Source organism: Drosophila arizonae, chromosome 4 (assembly GCF_054131065.1).
Source record: "Drosophila arizonae isolate 15081-1271.41 chromosome 4, UAZ_ARI_1.0, whole genome shotgun sequence".
NCBI classification, from domain to species: Eukaryota; Metazoa; Arthropoda; class Insecta; order Diptera; family Drosophilidae; genus Drosophila; species Drosophila arizonae.
Window position 1 is genome coordinate 16000064 of NC_142924.1, and position 26188 is coordinate 16026251.

The 26188-nt window shown below is 39.1% G+C and overlaps 1 protein-coding gene and 2 long non-coding RNA genes across 3 annotated transcripts; 2 read left to right on the forward strand and 1 right to left on the reverse strand.

The window, feature by feature from the left end:
- Positions 1-594: 594 nt before the first annotated feature.
- Positions 595-12240, forward strand: LOC149269209 (uncharacterized). Its single transcript, XR_016269944.1, has 3 exons — positions 595-1989; positions 10556-10737; positions 10806-12240. It is a non-coding gene; the product is annotated as an uncharacterized LOC149269209 (long non-coding RNA).
- Positions 12241-18449: 6209 nt separating this feature from the next.
- On the reverse strand, positions 18450-19031 carry LOC149269210 (uncharacterized). Its single transcript, XR_016269821.1, has 2 exons — positions 18726-19031; positions 18450-18659 (listed from the first exon to the last, which is right to left on the reverse strand). It is a non-coding gene; the product is annotated as an uncharacterized LOC149269210 (long non-coding RNA).
- Positions 19032-19097: 66 nt separating this feature from the next.
- On the forward strand, positions 19098-26145 carry mop (tyrosine-protein phosphatase non-receptor type protein myopic). Its single transcript, XM_089467474.1, has 10 exons — positions 19098-19446; positions 19753-20103; positions 20163-20561; positions 20615-23560; positions 23624-24664; positions 24760-24888; positions 24953-25134; positions 25206-25393; positions 25467-25586; positions 25648-26145. Exons 1-10 carry the CDS (start codon positions 19363-19365, stop codon positions 25758-25760), a joined length of 5553 nt encoding a protein of 1850 aa, XP_089323600.1. The 5' UTR covers positions 19098-19362; the 3' UTR covers positions 25761-26145.
- Positions 26146-26188: the final 43 nt, after the last annotated feature.

Genomic DNA, 26188 nt, shown 5'->3' on the forward strand with positions numbered 1-26188 from the left:
TCCCGCACAATTTTACAACCAGGCCACTTGACAATGTAAACTGCAAAACGGAAAGGCGGCGCCTGAGCAGGAAGACGAGGAGGGAGGGGCGTAGGGAGAGAGAGTCTCCACATATACGTAATGCCCCAAAAAATGCTTTTGATTTGTGTAGCTGTCGCTCTCTCTCTCCCTCTCTCTCTCTCGCCCCCTCTCTATCTTTCTTCTTCCACTCTCTCCGTCAAATTGCTTAATCGCCTGTGCATAATGCAGCCCCCTCCTGTTCCCATTCTTTCACACGTGCTGCTGCTAGTATTACTCCTGCTCCTGCTCCTGCTACTGCTGCTGTTGGATGGTGCCAAATGCATTACATATAGAATGCGTGAAAAATGCATTGCAAATATTCCAGCACAAACATTTTTAATGCTGATCCAAGCAGCCATTCAATCGCACCAAATTTTCGCTTACTGTTTAATTATGCGTGCGTAATGTTCAATCAGCCGTGGCCAGCAGAGGGGCAAGCCGGCAGGAGCAGAGACAGGGGGCAAGGGGGGTGTCCGGTTTGCCAGTTAGGCTGCTAATCAAAAACACCTACAGGCTGGTAGAGCACGTAGTGCCACCTACACAACAACAACAACAACAAAAGTAGTCCAACCATGTGCATGTGTGTGTGTGTGCATGTGCATGCGTGTGTGTGGCTGACAGTTTTATGAGCTGGTTTCTGGCCATAAAATGCACTTTTGTTGCTGTCATTTGTTGTTGATCCATAAAACTTGCACAAATTGTTGCCATTTTGTTTGTTGGCCCGGCATAAAGTTAAATTTCTGTTTTGCCCAAATATTGCCAAAATTTTTAACGAAAAATTGACAAAATAAAAAAATAATAATAATGATAGTGTTGATAGCAAGTTAGTTAGTCAAGTGGGTTAGTCAAGTAAATGGCAATAAATTGGCATATAAAACTATCAAAAATTGTAAATTGAGAATAATATATGACGCATATATTGGTATTTAAATAAATAGTTCATAAAATAGTAGTAATAGTAGTAGTAGTAGTAGCAGTATAGTTGAAGTAGTTAAATTTATAGTGAATATGATCTTAAACGAAAACCTGCCTGATATTTAAGCCCCTCAGTCTAGACATTACTTTGGCCTACAGCCCTTTTCCCTTTATTGACAGCTTGGCTTTGCCTTCCAAATCATCTAAGGCTGTTTTTACTACACACACAAGTGAAATAAACTAAGCATATTAAATTTTAAAAATTTCTCATTAACTTGAACACGGTAAATTTGCATAATTCCATCTGTCAATTGAATATATGATTAGTTCCAATTCAAATGAGCAGCTAAGTAAAGCAAAGCAAAGCGAATCATTTATCATCAATGCTCAAATCGTAGAGATAATTGGTTGCAGCAATACACATATCCGCAAATATAACAGAATTTGTATATTGCAACATGAATCAATTATAAATTAAGCCGATTAGCATTAACTCGAGTTGGCAATGTCAAGGCGAATTATCGATTACAAAAGGGGCCGGCTGAGCGTTTGCAGATGCCAACATGAAACCTGCAACTACAAACAACATGCGGTCAATAAACTACACGAGACAAACAACGACGACAGTCAGCAGAGACTGCCAGGGAGTGCTGAAAGGGCATTTGAGTGCTGGTGTATAGAAATTTCAGATACTCAAAAATACACTCGATGTAGTGCCTACCTGTCTGCCTAGGCCACAAGTTCCAGTTAAGCCAACGAGCTGCTAATTAAATAGTTAACGTGTCCAAATACTCACAAATTTGACTGCAAATTATAATAATGTATTTTGCATAAAATGCCAATCGGAATATGCATATGTATGTACTGAAAGGATTATCCAATTGTGGCTGTCAATGAAACCAATTTAACTTCATTGTAATGTGAACTTATTGCATGAGTATGAGTGTGTCGGGTATGAGTAAGCTAAGCACAAAGTTGGCTTGATAAATGTGAAGCAGCTGTGGTAAGTCAAATGTAAGTTAGACTGGACTTGGACTTAGCTTTATGTATGTACATATATATACTTGGCTATTAACTTTTATTTGACTGACAGCTGATTTAGTCAATGTTATGCTATATCTTTACTTTATTAAATATCTATTGTAGGGATAAGCTAAAAAATTCTACAAAAAATAACAAAAACTCTTTTCTTTACTTAATTTTTTAATATTATTATTCTTTTATCATTATTATTGATTTTTAATAATTTATTTATTAATTTATTATATATACTTTTTATTGATTTTATTCTTATTTTTCTGGCTACTATCTACTATTGTCCCATTTCTTTTAATGCATTTGTTGGCATATAAGTCATTTTATATATTTTCTTTTGTTATTTCTTATATTTATTTTTATTTCTTTTTTATTTTTTTAACGTTTGTTTATTATTTTATTTTTATTATTATTAACTTTGTTTGCTATTTCTTGTCTTTATTATTTTTATTTTTTATTTCTACCCAATTTAAATTATTTATTTATTAATTTAATTTTTTCCTTTTAATAATTTTTTGATTGTTTTATATTTTATTTATTTATTTTAAATTTTTTATTTAATTTTGTTTCTACCATTGACCGTTGTCCCATTTCTTTTCATATATTTTTATATAAATCCTATATATAAATTCTTTAAATGTAAATAAACACAACAATGTCCTCTATTAAATAGCCAGTTTATTACACCTTATTTCAATATAATACAAACATTGTGCACATGGCTAAAATACCTATTTTCCTTGCCTGACTGTGGACGCCTTTGCGTTTATCATAAATGAAAGCAACAATAATTGGAAATCAAACGTGGCTGTTGTCCCCGGTCACAGTGGGGCAGCTGAGGGCAAATCACATTACAGATTTCTGTAAGGCTAGCAAATTGCGCTGTATACGAGGAATGCTAACGAATGTGGCCAAAGGCAAATGCTCTGCGGTCAGCAGAAAAATCTAAAGAAGCGAAACGCAACGAACCCAAGCAAATCTCGGCACACAAAGAATTTTTGCCACTTAACAAACGGCAAAATTCCAAAAGTCAAAGTAATTTCTATGTGTGTGGGTTCTCTCTATTTTTTTCTACTACTCCTCAAATTATTTGTGTATTGTCTGTGTGTGTGTGTGTGCGAGAGCAAGGAAGTGCAGGACACATTTTTATGTGTCTTAGTTGAGGAGTTTGGAATGCGACAGCAATTGTTGCAAGTGTAACTAAGCATCAGCGCTATATATGCGTAATATGACGTACATATACATACATATATACGTATACGTATATATCCACTGCTCTCCACAACAATAGCAATCAGCGAAGTGCTGAGCATGTGGCCAAAAGAATTTCCACTGATTTTTATGATATTCCAATTTTTTTTCTCTCCTCTTTTTTGGCATTACAACGCAATTTTCATAGAGGGAGCTGCCTTATTTTTTTCTTTGCCAATTCAATTGAAAGTTTCCCTACTTCTTGCGGACTAATCAAGTGCTCGAAATGAAACCCTTTGAGCGCACACACACACACACACACACTTACTTGCACACCCATCCACATATTTGACAGCTGTTTCAGCTATATTTTCAATTTACTTGAGAACCCAATTTAAACAGCTTCTGGGCAGTAGCCAAAAATAAAAAGAAAAGAAGCAGAAAAAAATTTAAATAAAAATACAAGTACTTTGCCAAATACTTCGCCCACTTTTAACTTTCAAATCAAATAATCTATGCTCCACATAGTATACATCTATGAATATATGTATGTGTATGTATCTATGTATCTATAGCATATGGAAGTATTTCATGAGGATTTTATAGCCAGTACGTGTTGCACGCACGCAGCAAAATCAGCGAAATGTGCGCAAAATTGTTAGAAACTATTACAATTTGATATATGCGCAATTTAGTTGAATCTACGAGTATATGCGGCCAAGTTTTCCTTCTCCTTTTCTATTTTCTTTTCGCTTTTCGTTCTTTTCTCTTGCGTAGTTGCCATGTTATGCTGCCATTTTGCGGCCAACAGCAGCAGCAGCAGCAGCTGTTGCAAATTTGGCCATAAAAATAAATTTTACTTAGCGATTTACTTTTTATATTCGCCGAAGGCCCGAGAGCTGCTCCAGCTCCAACCACTGCATGTCCGCTCGGAGTGCTGGTCATACCAGATAGGTTTTTAACAAAATTAAATCGAAATATATTTCAAATGAATGTCTAATGATAGCCATAAGTGGGTGCTCAGCCCAAGGTCAAGTGCAAATCGTTAGCAAACATGCAAATCGAAAAGTATCTGTGTCTATATCTGTATCTGTATCTGTATCTGTATCTGTATCTGTATCTGTATCTGTATCTGTATCTGTATCTGTATCTGTATCTGTATCTGTATCTGTATCTGTATCTGTATCTGTATCTGTATCTGTATCTGTATCTGTATCTGTATCTGTATCTGTATCTGTATCTGTATCTGTATCTGTATCTGTATCTGTATCTGTATCTGTATCTGTATCTGTATCTGTATCTGTATCTGTATCTGTATCTGTATCTGTATCTGTATCTGTATCTGTATCTGTATCTGTATCTGTATCTGTATCTGTATCTGTATCTGTATCTGTATCTGTATCTGTATCTGTATCTGTATCTGTATCTGTATCTGTATCTGTATCTGTATCTGTATCTGTATCTGTATCTGTATCTGTATCTGTATCTGTATCTGTATCTGTATCTGTATCTGTATCTGTATCTGTATCTGTATCTGTATCTGTATCTGTATCTGTATCTGTATCTGTATCTGTATCTGTATCTTGTATCTGTATCTGTATCTGTATCTGTATCTGTATCTGTATCTGTATCTGTATCTGTATCTGTATCTGTATCTGTATCTGTATCTGTATCTGTATCTGTATCTGTATCTGTATCTGTATCTGTATCTGTATCTGTATCTGTATCTGTATCTGTATCTTCTGTATCTGTATCTGTATCTGTATCTGTATCTGTATCTGTATCTGTATCTGTATCTGTATCTGTATCTGTATCTGTATCTGTATCTGTATCTGTATCTGTATCTGTATCTGTATCTGTATCTGTATCTGTATCTGTATCTGTATCTGTATCTGTATCTTGTATCTGTATCTGTATCTGTATCTGTATCTGTATCTGTATCTGTATCTGTATCTGTATCTGTATCTGTATCTGTATCTCTTATTTAAGTGTATTTCTATAAAATATCAAAATCTCATCAGCATAGCTCACCTACTAAATGGTACTCAGCCTGTTGTGCCGCAGCTATCGTTGACGGCTTAGTGGCAAAACATGTTAAATATCGAATTGAAATGTCAACATTTACTTAACTGTCATGCACACACAGAGAGGAACGGCAGACCTGGGCAATAAAGGGCAATTGACAGCGACATGTGTGGAGATTGTGCCAACAATTTGTTTCATTCAGTGCAAGCGCAATTAATGCCAATGTAAAGTAATTTATTTTTGAGTTAATACAAAAAAAGGAAAATAAACCTTAAACATTTGCTGCTGTCAGCTTAATGTCTGCCCTCATCACCTTTATTTAAAAATAAAAGCATGACACACAAAATATGTTTGCAAATATTAACATAGTAAACATTATTGTGCATTAAGCTGAATCAATGCGTGTTCATCCAGTCTTACCTAAGATCCATTTACTTTGTGAGTGTGTGTAAGCCTGTATCACAGTTACTCTGTTAATTAATCTGGCATCGTATTAAATTCTTTCGCATTCCGGGAAAAACAGCTCTACTTTTCCGTTAAGTATGTTAAGTTCAGCTGGCTGGTTGGTTGTCTGGCTGGCGTATTGCATGAGCAATTGCCTGATTGACATGGACGCTGGCAAAGTTATTAAATGCGAATGTCATTAAGTGGATTTACACTGTGCTCTATTCAATTAAGCGCCAGCTAAAGTGAAAAGTGAGAAATGTGCAAAGAGAAACTGTGAACAGAGAAAACAAAAAAAGGGAAACTGCGCTGAGCACTGGGCGTATGCGTAATGCACGAATGCACATTGCGCATACGCCGCGTGGACCGCGTGGACCGCGTAGTCCGCCGAGTCCCACTGCGGTTGCAACAAAGTGACATGCAAAAGTCGTTAAAGGAGGAACGCAGCAGCAGTAACAGCAGCTGCAGCGCCATGGACAACAAAAGCCACGACTCCAAAAGGTTGATGACGCCGCCGTTGACACAAGTTAATTACAAGAGGTCGAAACAGGGCGAACTTTCCGACGACTTTTTGGCCATTCGGGTCATATAAAATTACTTGTATAACGCGCAGAGCTGAGCGACACCTCTGAGCTCCTTACATAGTTTTTTTTTTATTTTTACCCCATCTGCTTTTAGTCTGTCTCCCCTTTCACTCTCACTCTATCTCTCTCTACTCTCTCTCACCCTTTCTATCAGTTTTTTCATGCAGCTCTGTTTTAATCGTTGCTTTTTATACTGCCTTTCACACAGTCTGCCCTGTCACTTTGGGCTTAATTGTTGTGCACGCAAAGTGCTCTGCAGTTGCCCTCCTCCTGCATGGCCGCAGCTAACGCTGATGTGGCTCTTAGGAAAAATTGTGATATGAAAATAAGCATAAAAGGTGTTTGATAACGACTCAGTTAAGGCTGTTCATGCAAGACAACAAACACAACTGCTTAACTATTTTTGCAATTCTTAAATCATAAACTCTAGCTCAACTACTCAGAACAGTAAATTAATATATGTTAGCATTTCTATGGAAGCTGATCAAAGTGCTGCTATTTGAGATAAATATGTAATTAAGCCGAATACATTTTTGGCATGCATCGAATGCAGTTCTAAGCAAGGCAATAGCAGTCCGCAAAATCAATGAGAGAATTTCAATAGTTGCAAAATGCGAGCAATGTAATTCCTATTACGAAAAATGCGCTTGAATTTCAACACTTTTTTGTCTATTTAAGTTATTCAATATAAACATAATAAATTTTTGGTGAGAGCTTGCCAAAAATTCCATTCATATTTATGTTCAAAATTCGTAGAGTAAATGGTCAAATTACATATCCATATTGACATGTTATACACACAGACATGTATAAACATATACGTATACAGAGATACAGATATATAGATAGATAGATATATAGATATGAGCAGGAGCTAGAGTAGCAGCAGGAGCTGCAACAGCAGCAGGAGCTGGAGCAGCAGCAGCAGGAGCTATCTCAGCAGTGCAAAGCAAACATTGAAGGTCCTCTGCACGTCCTTTTCGGCATCCACACTTTGTGGCATTTTGTTTATTTATGTTATGCTGGCTCTGTTGAGTTTTTGTATCTACAAAATACATAGAGCACACGCAAACACATGTAAGCCCGGGCTATAGATAACCACAAATCCGGCATGATTAGACTCTTGATGGCAAACTTTACAGCAACTTTAATAAATGAACTGGAAATTTAGTTGCAATGGCAACGGCAACGGCAACCGCAAGTGCATCCACACAGCACAGCATATAGTATAACGAAAATATCTGCCAGATACTTAACGCAGCTTCATTGCCTTTTGGCTGCTGCTTCAACTTGCGACGGCATTCAGTCGAATGTGCAACTCATTGATTTTGCACATTTTTGTGGCTAACTGGGCCAATACCGAAGGTGTTGCTGGGGAATTTGCGCACAACAATGCAACCGAAAATCAGGCTTAAATTGCCATTCGCCCTTGCGGAGAGAGAGCGTCAAATATTTAATTAAATACTTGTGCTGAAATTCAGCCAAAGTGATTTTATATTTAATAAACAGACAAGCAGGGAATAAGACTTCTGAAATGAAAACAGAAATATATAAGTTTATATTCAAATAGATATACATGTAAATGAAATTAATGATAACTAATAAACATATGCAACAATAACTTGATATATAATAGGAGAATTTTTATTAGTATTATTATTAACTGTTTATTAATATTATTAAATTAAGTTATGTTTATTATATTTATTAAATTATGTCTATGATTATAAATATATTTATTATATTTATTAAATTATATTTATTTTTAATTTTTATATATTTCATTAGATAATTGTTTTTATTTACTAACTTAATACAGATAGTAAAAAAAATAAAATGATAAAAATTAATAAATATTAATTACAACAACAAATATTGAACCACAAAAAGTAGTAAATGCATAAAATAGATTATTTCATATTAATTACAATAACAAATATTGCAACACAAAAATAAATCCATTGTTATCCCTAATTAAAACAAAATACATCTCAATTTGAGGTAGGGAATGAAATATTGTCTTAGTTAGTTATAGCACATATGTACATATATAAAAATTACTATATAAAGTCAAAGATAAATACATATACAAGTGTAGACAAAGACAGATATATACACATACAGTTTCAGATATAAACACATATAGAGAAACATATAGCAAGGGATTTTATTGTCCGCTGCATTGCTTGGCTCTCGATCCATTCGCTTTCACCACGCCCACTTCGCTTTATACAGCCACGCTTAAATATTTTATTGCACATTTCTAGGCTCATGATTAATTCGCTATGCAACGCTGCTCAAGTCGCGTATATCGCCCATTCCATAAGCTGAAAGGCAGCTAGGCTCAACATTTTATTTATATTTTTAATGTACATTTAAATTGCCGAGTGTCTGCCTGACTGCCTGACTGCTATGCTCTTCACTCGACTCTCTCTCTTCTCTCTCTCACTCACTCTCCCTCTCACTCAGACAACATGTATGTGCCGCCGTGTGCTTAAACAATATTGCATGGCAAATGGCGTAGATATGAACAGCTACTTTATTGTTGGCATTACACTTGAGCAATAATAGCAATTGTCGGAGTTGAAAGACGTCGACGTCGACGTCGTCGTAGACGCACTCCTCTCTCTCTGGCATTGTAATCATGACTATAGTAACATGACTACCATCATCCTCATCATCATTGCAATCATGATGAGCATCTGGTTAGGGAATATATTGTCGTCGTTTGTCGATAAGCAAAGACGATGCGGATGACGACAACGTCGCGTCGTCTGCCGCGCGTCTCTGTTGCAATTTCTATAAACACAAAACGACGAATCTTCCCGTTGAGATTTTTTTTTCACATCAGCTACCCCTGCTGCGTCGTCTGCGTGTCATAAGAGCGGAAGTACGCTTACAAACGCAATAATTTTGCATGCTCTTGCACGCACATACACATGTGCATATGTATATGTTACACACATGTATATACATAGATATTTCTGCACATTGCATTGAAGCTCGCATGTTGCGCATACGCCGCGTTTGCAGCTACTGAAAATTCTTTTGGCAAACGTTAGCCCATCGTCGCCAACGCGAATTTTTTTTTTTTTTTTTTTTTTGCCTGCCCTTGTAAATTTTTTTACAGCTTTGTATACATTTCTAATGTTCTCTTTATATTTATTCGTTTATTTTAATATAAATATAATGTTTTCGTAGTTTTCTTTTTGCAAATCAGACAACGCGTCATCAATATATTATGTGTCCTTTTTTTATTTATTTATTTTGATTTTTTTTGTTAAGTAGGAAGTGTGCATAATGAAAAACAAAAATCACTGCCAAAATATTTATGTTAAGAAAAAAGAAAAATAACAAATAATAAAAAAAAATAATAATTATATAAAAATATTTGAAGAAAAAAAATTGTCAAATATATACCGATATTGAAAAAAATATAATTTATATAATATAATAATCAAATTAAATTAAATATTTGAAAATAAACAAAAATATATATAATAAACCAATAAATAATGAAAAAATATTTAGTGAATAAATAAAAAATACTTAATGAATATATTTTATTAAAAAAATGAATATGTTTAGAATGTAATAAATGTGATGAATATATTGTAAATAATAAAACAAAACCATTTATATAATTAAATTAAAGATACCAAGAAATCTAAGCACAAAGTTATATAATTTAATTATAAAATTTTCTTCAATAATATATATTTTCTTTTCTATATTTTTAATTTTTACAATTATTTCCATTTAATAAAGACTGCTTAATTTCTCGCTGTGCACATCAACTACTATAGAAACAAAAAAAACAAGCACTGGGCGGAAGTGTTGAGTGGGCTGAGACCCCGAAAAAAGTGCACAATTTTCCGCTTTGCAAATCTTTATATTTATTACATGCGCTGCCGCTGGTGCTCCCCCCGCTCCTGCTGCCACGACTGCTACTGCCTTAGCTTGGCATTTCCATTCACTGTAGCAGTCACATTCGCAGTTTCATGCTCAATTTTTGAGTTGTTGCTAGCCGCACTCCAATAAAGCCAAATTCTCAACTTTCTAGTCTGCATTGCAATACCCCTTAAAAAAAAGGGCAACATTGAGGTAGTAGGCATAAAATAAAAATAAAAATAAATACTAAATAACAATAATAAATAATAATAATACATAAGCTAATATATAAATTAAACATTTTTATTTTATAATTTAAAAATATGTTTTATCTAAAGATAATACAATTTACATAATATATAATCTCTTATTAAATAATAATAGATCGTCTTTTCTTCAACTCATTACAGGGAATCTTTCAGCTACAGGGTAGCTCTGAGCTGGTCATTCTCTGCAAACAGCAGATTCCATTTGCTTGTTTTCTTTTTGTCTTTGTAGCCTGTACCCTGAGGCGCCGACAAGCCACGCCCCCTACATGACAGCGTCTGCCGCCCCATCATAATGCCATCTGCGATTGCTAGTCTACGCCCAAGTAAATGTTTTCTTGCAATTTCTATTTATACAGACGAAAGTATTTTTATTTTGTTCTCCACCTCCCAGCTCCCAGCTCCCACTCCTCCTCCTTCACATCCTCGTCATCTCCCACTTCCATCTTATTACTCATACGTAATTTTTAATGCAGTTACATGGCCCCGCCCCGTCCTACCACATTATGAGCCTGACTTCTATGCCAACTGTTCGAAATGAAATTGACTTGGCTCTCCCAGCATATTTATTTATTTATTTGATTTTATTTTATTTGTGTAGCATTTTATCTTCAACTGCTTATTGGCTTAAGTGTACCTGGATTCGTGTATTAAAATGAGCTGCAAATGCATGATTGTGTGCGAGAAATAAATTGATATTTATTTAGATTTTATTTGATTCGAATTTGCTGCTTACATTTTGGATTGGTATTTATTTATAGATTTTCATTTGATTACTTTCATTGCAAATATTATTCAATTAAAGCTGCAAGCTGCATATGAGCGGCATTTGCTAAATCCTCGCCAATGCCGTGGCAGGCCACAAATATCTAGCTCGTCAATGCAGCCACACGAATCTGTGCATCTACATGCAACTACATACACTCTTAGCCCACTCTTATACTCACACCCTCACACTCTCACACCCTCTGCTGCCAACATCATTTTGCTCTCTAATTAGCGCTGCGAGTTTTGTTATAGAAAGCAATCCTTGCTCGCAATGCTCCCTGCACAAAAGTGCCCTAAAGCTGCTTTATCAAATTAACGCATCCATTTCATGAAACCACGCAATCGTCCCCTAAAACCGCTGCGCCCCACCCACATGACGATTTCCCCTTACCCTCCTCCCTCTCTCTACGCCGTCAGCAACTGCAGCTCCAATTCCAACTGCATTTCCACGCATTTAACGAGACGCGACAAAACCCAAGCTGCACAAAAAAAAATTAAAGGAACAGAAAAAAATTACCAAACTAGACAAAAGTTCAATTGAAACCGAAAATGTGTGCTAGGCGGGGATGCAGGGTTCGTCGAGGGCCTGTAGAGCAGTGGGGTGTGTGCAGAGGGTAGGGCAGCATAAAGTTGGTAGGGGGGAAACAACGCGGACAACGCGCAGCAGCTCAGACAATGAATGCCAGTTGTTTATCTGTGCATTCCATCGACACATTGGCTAATTAATGTCGACGACATTTTGGCCCGAAGAGTCGTGATAACAATTTGTTGAACAACTGCAAATATGTTAGCTTGCTTTGTATATGTATAGGTATATATAGATAGAGTAATATTGGAAAATAAGTTATAATGAATTTGTCACACAAGTGAATGTAAAATTGTTGCTTTAAATGGTAATATAAGTAGAAGCAAATGGAGACTGTAAATAGGTATAAAAGTTGATTAGAAGCTGAAATATTTACGATTTACGATAACAAAATAGTAAGCTTAAAAACTTATTGAGAATATTGTTAAAAGTCAGTTTAATTTATATTGAATGTAGATTATATTTAAAGCAAGAATGAGCAGAATATATATATATATATAAAGAATATATATAAAGTTATATCAAAATAAAATTTGTAGTATATATAATATATAATATATATAATTGTTAAAATATATATATTTTTTTTAAATAAAAAAAAACCAAATAAAATAAGTATTATTATATACTAATTTCTAACAGTACATAATAATATATTTTTAAATAATACATTAGTAATAATACATTGTTATTTTTTTTTTTTTTTATTTATATATATTTTAACAACAATCAACAATATATAAAGCTTTAAAAAAAAATAAAATATTTATTATGTATTATATATAAAAATAGTAGCAAAATAAAATATTTATTATTATATATTTAGTAATTATTAAATAATAAAATATATTTTTAATTACTATTATAACCAATTATTGAGTATATAATAGTAATTAAAAATATATTTTATTTTACTATATTATATATATATTAAATAAATATTTCAATAAACAATTTTCTTAGAAACATTTGGCTGCACTAATCCAAATTTCAAACCAGCTTCATATACTTTTGACTTTTATATACCATATATTTGAACTATTTTCCTGGAAAAAATAAAGCAAATTTTCAAACAGGCTTCTTCTCATTATGCGCACGCGCAACATTAGAAGCTGAAAAATTCGTTGCCTACTTTGCAGCGCTTTGCCTTAATGCTCTTATATCTTTCGTGCTATTTATCTATTAATAGTCTGCGTTGCCTTGTGTTTCCAGCAGAATAATAATATTAAGGCAAACGACAAAGTTGACTTCAATATTTTCGCCGAATTAATCCAATTAGCAAAACAAATATGAGAGAATTGTTGCGACGAATGATGTCTTCAAAACTCGCACACATACACAGGTCTACTTGACGTGTGTGTGTGTGTGTGTGACTCTTGCGGCTTTTACACTTTTCCGCCTTTGCATGCGCGGCTGTGCCTCTAATTTGATTTCCACGCAGCAGGCAAACCCAACTGCAGTCGCTAAACAAATACCTTTCAATTAGTTGCGGCTGCCAGAACTAAATTATTCTTTGTATGTCAATTTCTGCAACTCCAACTTGCAATCTGTCTCTGTGTATCTCTCTCTCTCTCTCTCTCTCTCTCTTTATACATAGTCGTGTCTATGTTTTTGTTTATATTTTACGCAATTGTGAGCCGCTTGAGTATCTGTCTCTGTCTCTATCTCTGTCTCTGTCGCTGTCGCCTTTGCCGTCTCGACTTTTGGCGGCAGCTAACAAAGTTTGCCTGACTTTTAAAGTCTATCTGCGCGTTGCGAAATTAACTTTCATAATTGAATTGTGCACAGTTTATGCACTTGAATTTCGTCTGCCATCTAACAAATTATATTAAACTGCGAGATTGTTTCACAGCACTGATATGAAAGTTTCCAAAGACGAACACTCAGACTTCAATTGAAAGCTTTACATATATGTAGTTTATTTAGTTTTCTTCGCATTATTAAAACTCCAGCAAACAGCTCAAACTGCTTTAGTTGCTATTCGGTTAGTCACAATTATCTTAATGAACATAAAAACATTATGATATTTATTATTTAGTTCTTAGCTAAAAATCATATAAATACTGTTAAACTCTGTTTACAAATTTCTAAACGAAAATTTCCTGTTGATTCACCATTGCAGAAATTGTTCAGCAAATCGAAATTTATTCTGCATAAAACTATTGAATTTCAAGTTAAACTTTTAATGCAAAACATTTTTCAAATGCAGCACAAAAAAGTTTGAATTGTAGAAGCGGGTATAAATGACTGGCAAATGACCTATATATAGTATACTTACTCTAGTGTCAAGATTTCCTTGATAAATAAGTAAATTGATTCTACAATTCCCCATTCAATTCTACTTCTCCAGTCTCTTCGTTCTACACTCGCTTCTACCCTAACCCTACTTAGGTAGCGTATAAAGTAGCATCACAATTCATTTCGAATGGACTGTATATGCCGCTGCCCGCTGAATCTATCACCCAGACAACGCACTAATGCGGAAAACAAGAAAATTATCACGAAATGCGCATCAATCGACATTCACAGCGAAAATTTTAACCAAACGCAAGACACAAAAACAACCCAGTGCCAGTCTCCGTCCCAGTCCCTAGCCCCGCCCCTTCTTCTCAGCGCCAGCTCAACGTCGGACATCGTTCAAGGATAGTCGGTGAAAACAAGTTAAGCTCGAACATTTTCTTGGCCAGACGGCGAAATGTGCAGCAAAATGTTTTTACTGCTTTTGACTGATTGAAGCCTGGAAAAGTTTTCTTTAATTTTTAGCTCCTGTGTGTAGAGCATAAGCGGGCATATGCGAATATATATTAATCAGCTAACTTTATAGAAAGTCAGTGACCGTTTCTTAACGTCTGCAAATTACTTTCAGTCTGAGAGGAAGCTCAGAGTGCAAAGAATCACGTCGGTTCTTCGACGAGATGAGCCAAAGACCGAGATTGAGAACACTGTTTGCATTGATTCTCCTTGTCCGATCGTCAATCATATATCTCCCTAAACGATGTTCGTGAAAAGAGCGCCACACGAATAACTCAACTCAAGGCGCTTATCAGAAAACCCAAACGAAAAGAAACGAAGCGTCTAGCTCAGAGCCAAATAAGATGATCTGATTCTCCCTAATAAATAAAATACAAAATTAAAATAAAATATAGCTCAGAACTGAGTAATTTATGATGAACAAGATCCGAGTATGATTTTTTTGGCTGATTTTACAGAGCTTAAAGAATTAAATGCCTGACTGAAATTAGTGAACTACGTGTCATTATTGCATACATATGCAATATATTATTCTACAACATTTATTTTCATTCAATAAAATCTTAATTATTAACTAATCAATTCTTATTTCATTAACGACTCAACTATTTATATCATCTTCATTATCAATTTAATACAGAAAGGGTGTTTGCTCGTCGAGCAGCCATAACCAATATCCATCTTTTTTGTATATATAATTTTTATACTTTTTGTGAAAAATCACGACGCTATTAAAATGCCTTCAATTGACAAGTTGGAAAACATGAAAAAATATTCCCTTCAATACTAAAAATATAAAAAAAAAGATGAAGAAGAAGCAGAAAATGTTAAGGAAAAGGGCAAATGTTTTCGACGCCTGTCAATTGCCCTTTGCATTTGCGTTCGTTGAGTCATTTAAGGTATTTGATGAAAATCCGTGAATTGAATTAAACTCGAAATCGAATGTCGAAACTAAGCATTGAAAACTTGTCTAAAAATATGTAAAGCATTTCTTATAGTTGATGAAATTTGTATTATCCCATTTAAAATTTTAAAATTTAAAAGCTAAATAGAAAACGGAAATTTAATTTCACAATAATTCAACTGCTATAAATCGACGTTTTACAACTGAAATCTCTTTAATGGGAACATCGCAACAGTTTTTCGCCTGATGTTAAGTATTAATGAGAATGTATTTAATCATTACCAAGTGCTCCGCCTGTTGCAGGACATTCGCATTTAACGATCTATTTAAAGGCGGTCTTAACATTTTATGTAACTGTTTGCGCAATCCTTTCTTGATTTATGTCATGCCAATGGACAATTAACATTATAGTCGGCTATATAAATAAGTGGGCAACAAATTAGCCAGTCATATAGCTGCGGCCCCGCCTCCTCGGCCCCTCTGGCCATTGGGCTAGCCTCGACAAGCTGTGACAAATTAATAAAAATGCCAAAATCAAAACGTTCAGATCATTAAAAGTATTTATGAGTTACGCAAATGCTTCGACTGGGCGACGGACTGAGTCGACTTGGTGGTACTCTAAAAAGAGTACGAAAAAATTTAATGCGAATTTATTTATTATTGTGCATAACGTGCATAAAGTCTGACGAGCAACATGGAACGTGCCAGCGAAATGGAAATGGAAATGGCATTTGTCAGTAGCCATAAAATTATAAGAATAAGTGAGTGCGGGCAAAGCACGAGGCGGAGGAACGTGAAGGGCGTGAAGAGCGGGCAAAAGCTCGTAAGACAAAAGCCTACAAAAATGGGCGGCTGCTTTGCAGATTCCGTGCGGGTCATAAAAATGGTCAAACAACAAGACGGAACTTCGAATCAAACACATGCCAGATACACATACATACATATATATTTATATAGGTATGTATATAAATTGTAGGCGTGGCAGGCAGCACATAAAAATGGTTTTGCAAAAAAAAAACAGAAGCAAATTCGCGCGTGTTTTTTTTTTTTTTTTCTTTTGTTTTTGCTTTTGGCATAAAATTTTTATGGCCCAGTAGGCGGAGGGTGGGGGCGGGTTCCGGGGCAAACGTTGAAAATGCATTTGAAATTGTCATAAATTCGTATTAATTTGGGGGCCGCGCGTAGATTTTATGTACCCAGCACAAGTTTGTGTTCTTTGTCCTGCCCCTGCTACCAGCCCCTGCTCCTGCCTCCGCCCCTTGCTGCGGTTCTTCGGTTTGTTTGGCTTTGTTTTTAGTCCCTGTTTAGTCGCTGTTTATCTTTGGTCTTGGTTTTACTTGCACACACACACACACTCTCTCACACATGCAAACACTCATGCATGTGTGTTGAGCCCATTTCAAATTTAACGGCCATTCTGTGCGTTCTTTCTGCTCCTTTTCCTTTTCTTTTTTTTTTCGTTTTTTTTAATTGCCCTCACATGCAATGCATTGTGTCCAGTCGGTGGGCTTATGAGTAATGTTTATTGTTGTATTTTTTATGACGGTGCCATTTTGTTTTCAGCATTAAGTCATAAGTTTAATGAGTTTTACTTTCGGATTTATGTGTGTGTGCGTGCGTGTGGCATTTTAGCATTTTGCGGTGGCAGATTACTCACCTAATCAATGATGCGCTCACAATCTGTTTATTTGATTGCTTTAAGTACTAAAGCATAGCAGATCGAAGTAAAGAGGCCTCTGAATGCATAATAGAGAAAGAATAACTTGAGAATTCATTCAAAATGCACTTAAGAACGCATAGAATCTTGCTTTAGAGAGCAGAGCGATATTCATTAAAAAACAAACGAGGTCACAAATACATACACACGTTTCTAAACACACGCATACACACATACTTAATTGCCATTTGCCGCATGACAACGCAATAAACATTTTGACAGACTTTTTGGCAGCCACGCACACACACACGCACAAACACATACTCAGTCTGAGCCACACGCACAACAATGCAAAAACTTCAGCTTGACTTTTAAGTGCATTCGAAAAAAGAATAACAAGAAGTTAAAATAGTTCTTACCTGACACTCCGAATATGAAATACTCTTGCTTAAAGAAAACCTGTCTATGCAAAGTTTCATTAAATATACATATATAATATTGTACTCACTTGCTCACTCTCTCAGTTACAACGCTCTCACTCATACTACAATAACTTCTGCTCTCATTTCATTCGCTTAGCTTTGCAAGTAACGGGATCAAAAGTCCGAGAGACAATTGGAGTAACGAAGGTGGATATTTAAAATAGCATCTACAAAATGTGCTCTTTCTCCCTCTCTCTCTTTATGCTAATTGACGCTCAACTTGTGATCAAATTATGTTCCACTCTCACAATATCCACAATGGTTACTCTTTAAATGAATAATTGTATAAAGAGAAGTCATTGTGGATATTGTGGGTGTGGAACATAATTTTCTTCATCAGAGCCATTTAAATTCAAATATGTTGTATATCGAATATAGTTTACGCTGATCAGAGCTCCACTCATTACACACTGCGTAGCGTGTTTTCTATCTCCCTTGGTAGAGTATTAAAATAAGAATGAAAATGTGAAACGCTTGCCATGTGCAAATTGTAAATGTTTCATAATAATTTCGCAACAAATTCTTCTTGCGCAGTTGTTAGCCATGCGAATTATGTGGGCACCAACAACAACAACAATAACAGCAACGCCTTTGCGAGCAGCGGAAATGTTAACAACAACGTTTCGGCTTTTCGCAAAACAGTGGCTAGAGTACGGCACAGCGGAGAGAGAGAGAGGAAGGGAACGGAGACAATGACAGGAAGTGCATAGTTGGCCAACTGCCTGTCTCCATCTCTATCGCTCTCTCTTTCTCCCTGCATTCTTTCGGCAGTTGTTTTCTCTTTCATCTTTTTTGTTGTCCTTGTGGTTAGAATTTTGCACAGGAAGTGCTAAAAATATTTTTAAGAGTAACAACAACAAATTATGTACAGAAAAAATGTCATATAAATAATTAAATTAACTAGAAGAGTTTTTATATAGCAAATGCCGCGAACGAAAAGGAAAAGCTCAACTCAGCCCCTTTTGTTCGCCAGTGTCTCGTTTCTGCTTATCCTTTTAGCCCTTTCATCCACTTGGCCCCATCCTTCATAGTACGCGGCTCAGCCGGTGAGTTGGCCATTTGTCGCCGCTTTTGTTGTCTTTTGTTGTCAACGCTGGGTGCTAGGAAAAATGTAAATTTTCATTTATGCCGGACAGACGTAATTTAGTTTTGCGTATTATTTTTACTTATTTCGGTTTACCAAACGGATTAGATGCGTTCAGAGTATGCTGCATATACAACAGTTTGTAGGTTCAGTTTTTTAGACGCCGACTAAAAAAATGTTTTATAACAGAAATTTAAATAAGTAACTTTAATGTCAACCACTTTCATAAATTAATATAAATTTTAACAATAATTTAAAGCGCCCTCTAACGGCCTTTTCCTGAGCTACTGCATCCTAGACAACAACCACTTCCTGCTCCAACGAAGTCTACTTTGCTTAGCAGTATTTCATATAACACACTAGGTTTGCTTGGTTTGAATAAACTCAATAATATCTTTATCTGTAGTGATATATTTTATATATATACAAATAAATCAACATTTGCTACTAGATCATAACTGCATATTTACTTTCATTGTAATACATAAGCCGGCGTATCATTGACATGAACCACTTAACGACTTAGCTCGAATTCGTTTAGTTTTGTTTCAAATCCCAAATTGGTATTTTTATTGTGCATTTTCTTGTGAGATTTCATACACATTCCATCTACGGTCACACTGCAGTTGCAATGCAATTTTCTATTGTACGTTCTGCGGAAAAAAGTATCAAAATTAACAAATTAGCGAAGTAGGCTGCAATAAATAGGAAAAGACGCAATGGAGGCCGTTCCACGTTTGCACATGCTATGGTTTGCCCTCAAATCTAGCCCGGAAGGCACATCTTTTGCGCCATTAAAAAAGGTAAGCAGACGACAAAGCAGCGACGGTCGACGAACTTAACAGTTATTCTAGAAGGGCCTTATATGCGGTAGGGGCGGAGACGTAACCACTGACGAAAGTTGATCTACTGTGAAATATGTTTGGCTTTGTCTTCGCACCCACCTGCAGCCACTCGCCCTTCCCTGTCGCTTCCCATGTCTGAGTCATCCGAGCAGTTGTTGGCTTAATTAGCAACAAATATAAAAAAAAATATCTAAACAAACACTGAAAAGCTTTTGTTCGCTCATACTTAATCTTTCTTTCTCTCTCGCACTTTCTCACGCACAGTACATAGCAGAGTTTTACCATGAAGATCCGGAGGCCTTTTCGAAAGAGGTTCACGCCTTGGAAACTCTACGCAACCAGGCAATGCGTACGACGAAAGACGGAGCTCCCATAATGAAGCGATATTATTGTCAGCTACATGCACTGCAGAATCGGTTTCCTCAGCTCGCGGAGCGCAGCATCTTTACATTCACCTGGAAGGATCTCTATCACAATACCGTGCATGAGGTAAGCGATTTGCGCTACGAGCGCGCCGCTGTTCTCTTCAACATCGCCGCCTCCCACACCCAGTCAGGCGCCTCGGTGACGCGCGGCGACATCGATGGCATGAAAATGGCTTGCACGCATTTTCAGGTAAGTGAATATAAATAAGGATATATAATATATCTATTGATAAACCCAAAATTTTACAGGCCGCTGCTTGGGCCTACAATGAGTTGAGGGAGCGCTACGCGAATGTGAATAGCGGCACGGATTTTATGACCAACGAGCTGTTGGTCTTCCAGCAGCAGGTGTGCCTGGCTCAGGCCCAGGAGTGCATACTGGAGAAGTCGCTGATAGATAATCGCAAGCCACATATTGTTGCCAAAGTGACGGCACAAATTGTTGTTTACTATGGCGCCGCTTTGGCTGCGCTGCTCACGGGCGGTGACGATGGACCCATCGCCCAGGTCATCGAGAGCTCCGTCTATAAGCTGTGGAAGAAATATGTGAAATTCAAGATTAACTATCTAAACTGCATATTGTATTTGTATCGTGGCCAGCAGGCGGAAGAACAGCGTAAAATGGGCGAACGTCTGACGCTCTACCAGGTAAGTTTTATAAGTATATAATTTAATTTATAAATATTAACATTCTAATTTAGGCCGCCTGGGATAAGCTAGAGGAAGCACGTAAAGAGTCTAAGGGTCTGCCGGATCAAAAGGAAATCAATGAATCGCTCAGCTTCACCGCCGACGTGGTCGAGGGCAAGCGCAAGAATGCCAAAAACGAGAACGAATTCATCTACCATGAGGCGGTGCCAGAGCTGTCCACCATTCCCGCCGTTCAGGGCGCAAATCTGGTCAATGGCATTGGCTTTTCGGTCACAGATGAGGAATATGCAGGCACTGATATATTCGCCCGACTGGTGCCAATGAAGGCGCACGAAGCCAGCTCCATGTACAGCGAGGAGAAGGCGAAATTGTTGCGGAAATATGGCGCCTTGCTGGAAGAGAAAGATGCCCAGCTGGATAGCTACATGAGCTCGCTGACCCTCGATAATCTCAACATCAACGAGGAGCAGGCGAATAAGCTGCCGCAGGGCATTGTCGATCGCTGTGCCGCGCTGCATGCAAATAAGACGGCCATCAGTGATCTGATTGAGGCCATGTCGCAGCTGGCCGAGATCACAGCCGATGTGGAGACCAATCTGAGTGAGCTGACGCGTATGCTGGAGGCAGAAGCTCAAGCGGAACGGGAATTTCAAGCTGCGAGCGGCGTGCAGCGTACGCCCAATGCTCACATCACGGAACTGACGCGAGAATTCCAGAAATATAGCGAAGCGCATGCCCGAGCCGGCGAATCGAACAACACGCTCCGCAAGGCGATGAGCTTGCATGTTAATAACCTGAAGATCTTGGCACGGCCGTTGCAGGAAATACAACAGCTGATGCCGAAGCTTAGCTCGGAGCTGAACACCACGGAGATCTTCAAGGACGTGAAGCTGATCGTGAACAAGGTGAACGAGATGAAGGCGCAACGCGCCCAATTCCATGCGGATTTGCGCATTGCCATCAACGAGGATGACATCACCACAAAGGTGATTGCCCATGGCGGCCAGGAGGGTCTGCAGGCGCTCTTTGCCACGGAGCTGGCCAAGCACGATCGCCTCACCCAGCTGCTCGATCAGAATATGCTGGCCCAGCAGAACATACTGCAAGCTCTCACCGAGGCCTATGCGCGTGCCGCGCCCGTGCTGAAGACGCTGCAGGACGTGAAGCAGAAACGGGAACATTTCTACAGCTCACTCGCTGCCTCCTATGATGTCTACGAGGATCTGCTGGCGAAGTCGGCCAAGGGTCTGGAGTTCTATAAGAAGTTGGCAGGCAATGTCCAAAAACTTCTGACACGCTTCAAGTCCGCCCGGGATGTGCAGTCCGAGGAACGGCAGCAACGCCTGCAGAGTGTCAAGGCGCCAGCTCCGAGCAAGCCAGAAATTACGCCCACGCCATCCAGCGGGGCACCCAAACTGCGTGATTATCTGAAAGCGAAGCAGAGTGGTTTGGGCGCCGTCCCAGGCACTCTCGATGCCACGCCCTATGTGCCCACGGTGCGCCCGGTGCCCGTTGGCTCGGAGAACCCGACACAGGCGGCCTGCTCGGCCTACGCCACCGCACCGCCACCCAATGAGCCGCCGCCGCCCTACAGCCTACAGCACCAGCAATACTATGATCCCAATGGCGCGGGTTATACAAATCCCATATATCAGCAGCAACAGCAGCACATCGCTCCGCCCGCCTACAAGGCACAGGCCTCGCCCAACTCCCAATCGCTACATAGTGCCATGGCACAGCTCAGCATGCAACCGCAGCAACAACAGCAATCGGAGCCTCCAGTAGCATCTTATGGCCAACAAACACCATTGCCCTACGGCTACAATTATCCGCTTGCCAATGCCGCGCCTGGTGGGTCCTCTGCTTCACAGAATTACAGCTATCAGCAACCGCTCTACGTAGCCACATCCACGCAGCCTGGCGAGACTTTGAGCTATACGCAGCCCCAGCCGCAGCAGCCACAGAGTGTGGGCTATGCTCCGCAGTCGACTCAGCAGTCTGCTTATCCGGCAATTGGTGCTGCCACGCCTCAGCAGCAGCAACACATGTCTATGTATCCACAGCCAGCAGCGGGATATTCTCAGCCGTCACAGACATTGACTCAACCAGCAGTCAGTTATCCGCAGACACAGACGGGAAGTTATCCACAGACACAGACATCTCAACAGCAAGGCACTTATCCACAAATTCAGACATCTCAACACTCGGGAAGTTACCCACAGACACAGACAGCTCAACAACCAGGCAGTTATCCGCAGACGCAGACGCCTCAGCAGGCAACCAATTATCCACAGACGCAGACACCTCAGCAACCAGTCAATTATTCGTCGCCCCATACTCCTCAACAATCAGGCACTTATCCACAGACGCAGACGCCCCAACAAGCAGGCAGTTATCCTCAGTCTCTGACACCCCAACCTCAACAGGCAGCCAATTATCCGCAATCTTCAACACCTCAACAGGCAGCCAGCTATCCACAGGCTTTAAATAGCCAACAGACAGCCAGCTATCCGCAGACACAGACATCTCAACAGCCAGCCAGTTATCCGCAGACACAGACATCTCAACAGCCAGCCAGTTATCCACAGGCACAGACATCTCAACAGCCAGCCAGTTATCCGCAGTCGAGCCAGCAGTCACAAAACGGAGCTTATCCGGCTGCGACACCTGTGCTTTATCCCTCACAAGCAGCAGCTCAACCAACAGCTCAGCCCACGCCTACCGCCGCTTCAGCGCCCACACAATACCCAGTGGGCAGCGCTGTCCCCGGCATTGAGGCGAACAACTATTTGGGCTACTCCAATCATCCGGGCTACAGCTTCAATCCGCAGACAGGATTATTCGAGTACAGCAGCGGCTATCAGCATGACACCAATAGCATTCCAAAGGCCACGCATGGCTTTGGCCAGTTCACACAAAGCGGACAGCAGGCGGCGATTGTGGGCACCACAGACTCGGAGCAGGCCAATCGCAGCAGCTTGGCCACGGGCTTTGATGTGAGTAGGAGTAAAATTCTAAGGAAAACCTTTGCTGATATTTTCTCATTTCATTTAATATAGTCGCCCATTGTTTCACATGTAAAGGCCACAAATGAAGCCCAGGCGACAGGTCCATCAGCTGATGCTATCAATTATTATACGCCCCCATATGGCTATCATTCATCTGGTGGCTCAAACACACTCCAACAACAGCCACAACAGCAGCAGCAGCAGCAACAACAACCGCAGCAACAGCCACAGCAGCAGCAACCACAACAACAACCTGTTGCAACGGCTGGAGCCACCACCACCACCAACAATCAAAAGTCAGCAATTTATATGCAGAGCGGCGGCAGCAGCATAGCCAACACCCAGACGACAACGAGCAGCGCTCCTTACGCCTCGTCCACATTGCCGGCGGCAACCAAGCCCACAGCCTCTGAAGCCAGCAATGTGGATTTGCTCAGTGATCTGGATTTGGATAGTGCGGGTGCTGTGCCGCTGCCGCTGCTGCAGCCGCAAATTGTGACAACTCCAACGCCGCCGGCTTCGGTGGTTGGTTCAGTGGCTGCTGGCGACTCCTCAGCAGATGCTGCGCCAGCAACAGCTGCCGTTGCTGATGCTACGGCTGGACTCTCGCCCGTTGGCCCGCCCCCTTCTATGGTTACGGCACTGCGCAAAAATAGTATTGACAATCTTTCCATTAACTCCGATCTGAGTTCATTGGAGAATTTCGACTGGGACTCCGTTTCCCTAACACATTCCGTCAGCGAAAAGCAACCAACGGCAGCCAACGGACACACTCTAATAACATTCCAAATGCGCTCTTATGATCCATTCGGCGATGATAAGACGCTGAAATACTTTCACAAGGAAGTCGAGAGCTATGAGAAGCTCGTTGAGAATCTGCACGTCAAGATGCTGAATGGCAACACGCAGCTGAGCAGCAAATGGCTCGAGCTGCAGCAAAAGCTGGAGAAGGATACGAGTGTGAAGCGAACGACGACTATAGCTAAGCTGTTTCCCGAGAAAAATCGCTCCCTCGACTGTCTGCCGTACGATCATGCGCGCGTCAAGCTGGACAAGCAGACGGATGACTATATCAATGCGGCTTACATGAAGGTAGGAAGGCACATATCGATCATATATCCGCATTCTATCCATAGAATAGTTACTTGATATTAAGCTAATGCTTAAACTTTAATCTCTCTTCTCAGAGCCTCAGCGCCGGCTGTCCAAGCATTATTGTAGCCCAAACACCGCAAGCGAATACAATTAACGACTTCTGGTCCATGATTTGGTCCGAAAAATCACGCACTGTCCTTTGCCTGCACACAACCAACGAGGTAAGTTAGGCAACTGAAATTATTATATATATGTATTAATCAAATAAAATGTTTGGCCTTTCAGCTCTTTGATCCCTACTGGCCGCAGCTGCTTAATCAGGCTGCTCACTATGATGACTACACGGTGAACTGCATTAAGATACAGCAGCTCAGCCACTGTACGGAATACCAGCTTAAGCTATCAATGCATGGCGCCGATGCTGTGCTCGACTTATCCCTGCTACAGCTCAAGCAATGGACCAAAGCGTAACTAAACTAAATTTATATAGCTGATAAAAAATAAAATATTCAATAAGGCTTTCAATTCATAATTTCAGTTCGCCCACTCAACTGTTGGGCATAGCGCAGAATGCATTGCAGACGCATCAGGAGCGCTGTCTAGATGCCAATACTCCCGCATCCCCACTCATTCTCAACTGCTTGACGGGCTCGGAACGATGTGAGCTGCTAGCAATAGCCATTTGTGCTCTGGTGGGCACCCAAAACAAGCGACCCATTTTGATAAGTGAGTATGAAGATTTATGATTCGAACGCTAATCACATGATTTATGCTACATTCAAATATTTTACTTCCTCAGATGTTGTGGATGTGTGGTCCCGCATTTGTATGCAGCGCCAAAATTCGCTGCGGGATGCTGCTATACTGGAGCAATCGATGCAAATTGTCTTGAGCCATGCTCACGAAGTGCTAAATAAACGTATGGAATTGACTTATGCCTTATATAAGCATACATATTTATGTAATTTGATTTATTATAGGTGGCATCATAACCTCATATCAGATGAAAATGGCACCTCAGGTGACGGCCAAGGAGCAGCAGGAGACCAAGGATCCATTGAACGAACTGGATGCTCTATGGAAATTGAAATAAACGACTGAACGTTTGCTACGCAACGTTGCTTAAGGAAACTTATTTATACACATTTTAATCAAAATGATAAAGTCGATAATATTTATACAATGCTATTTACTGCAACTATCAACTACCTATACTATATTTATACACGCAACTCAATGATTGTTGCAAACAATTGAAGAGAACGATTCGTTTTGAAGCTAAGGAAACATTGTATTTGTCCTGCTATTACTGTTATATGAAATGTATTTCAAACTATGGTGATGTTTATTAATGCTGACTATACCTATATCTAAATATATATATATATCTGTATCTGTATCTGTACCTATATCTAATCGAAAACGTTTACGAAACTCTCTGTAAGATGTTGCACATCTAAAGGCAAATTGTCGGCGAGTAAAATGTTTAATAAACGTTATTGAAAATATTATATTATTATA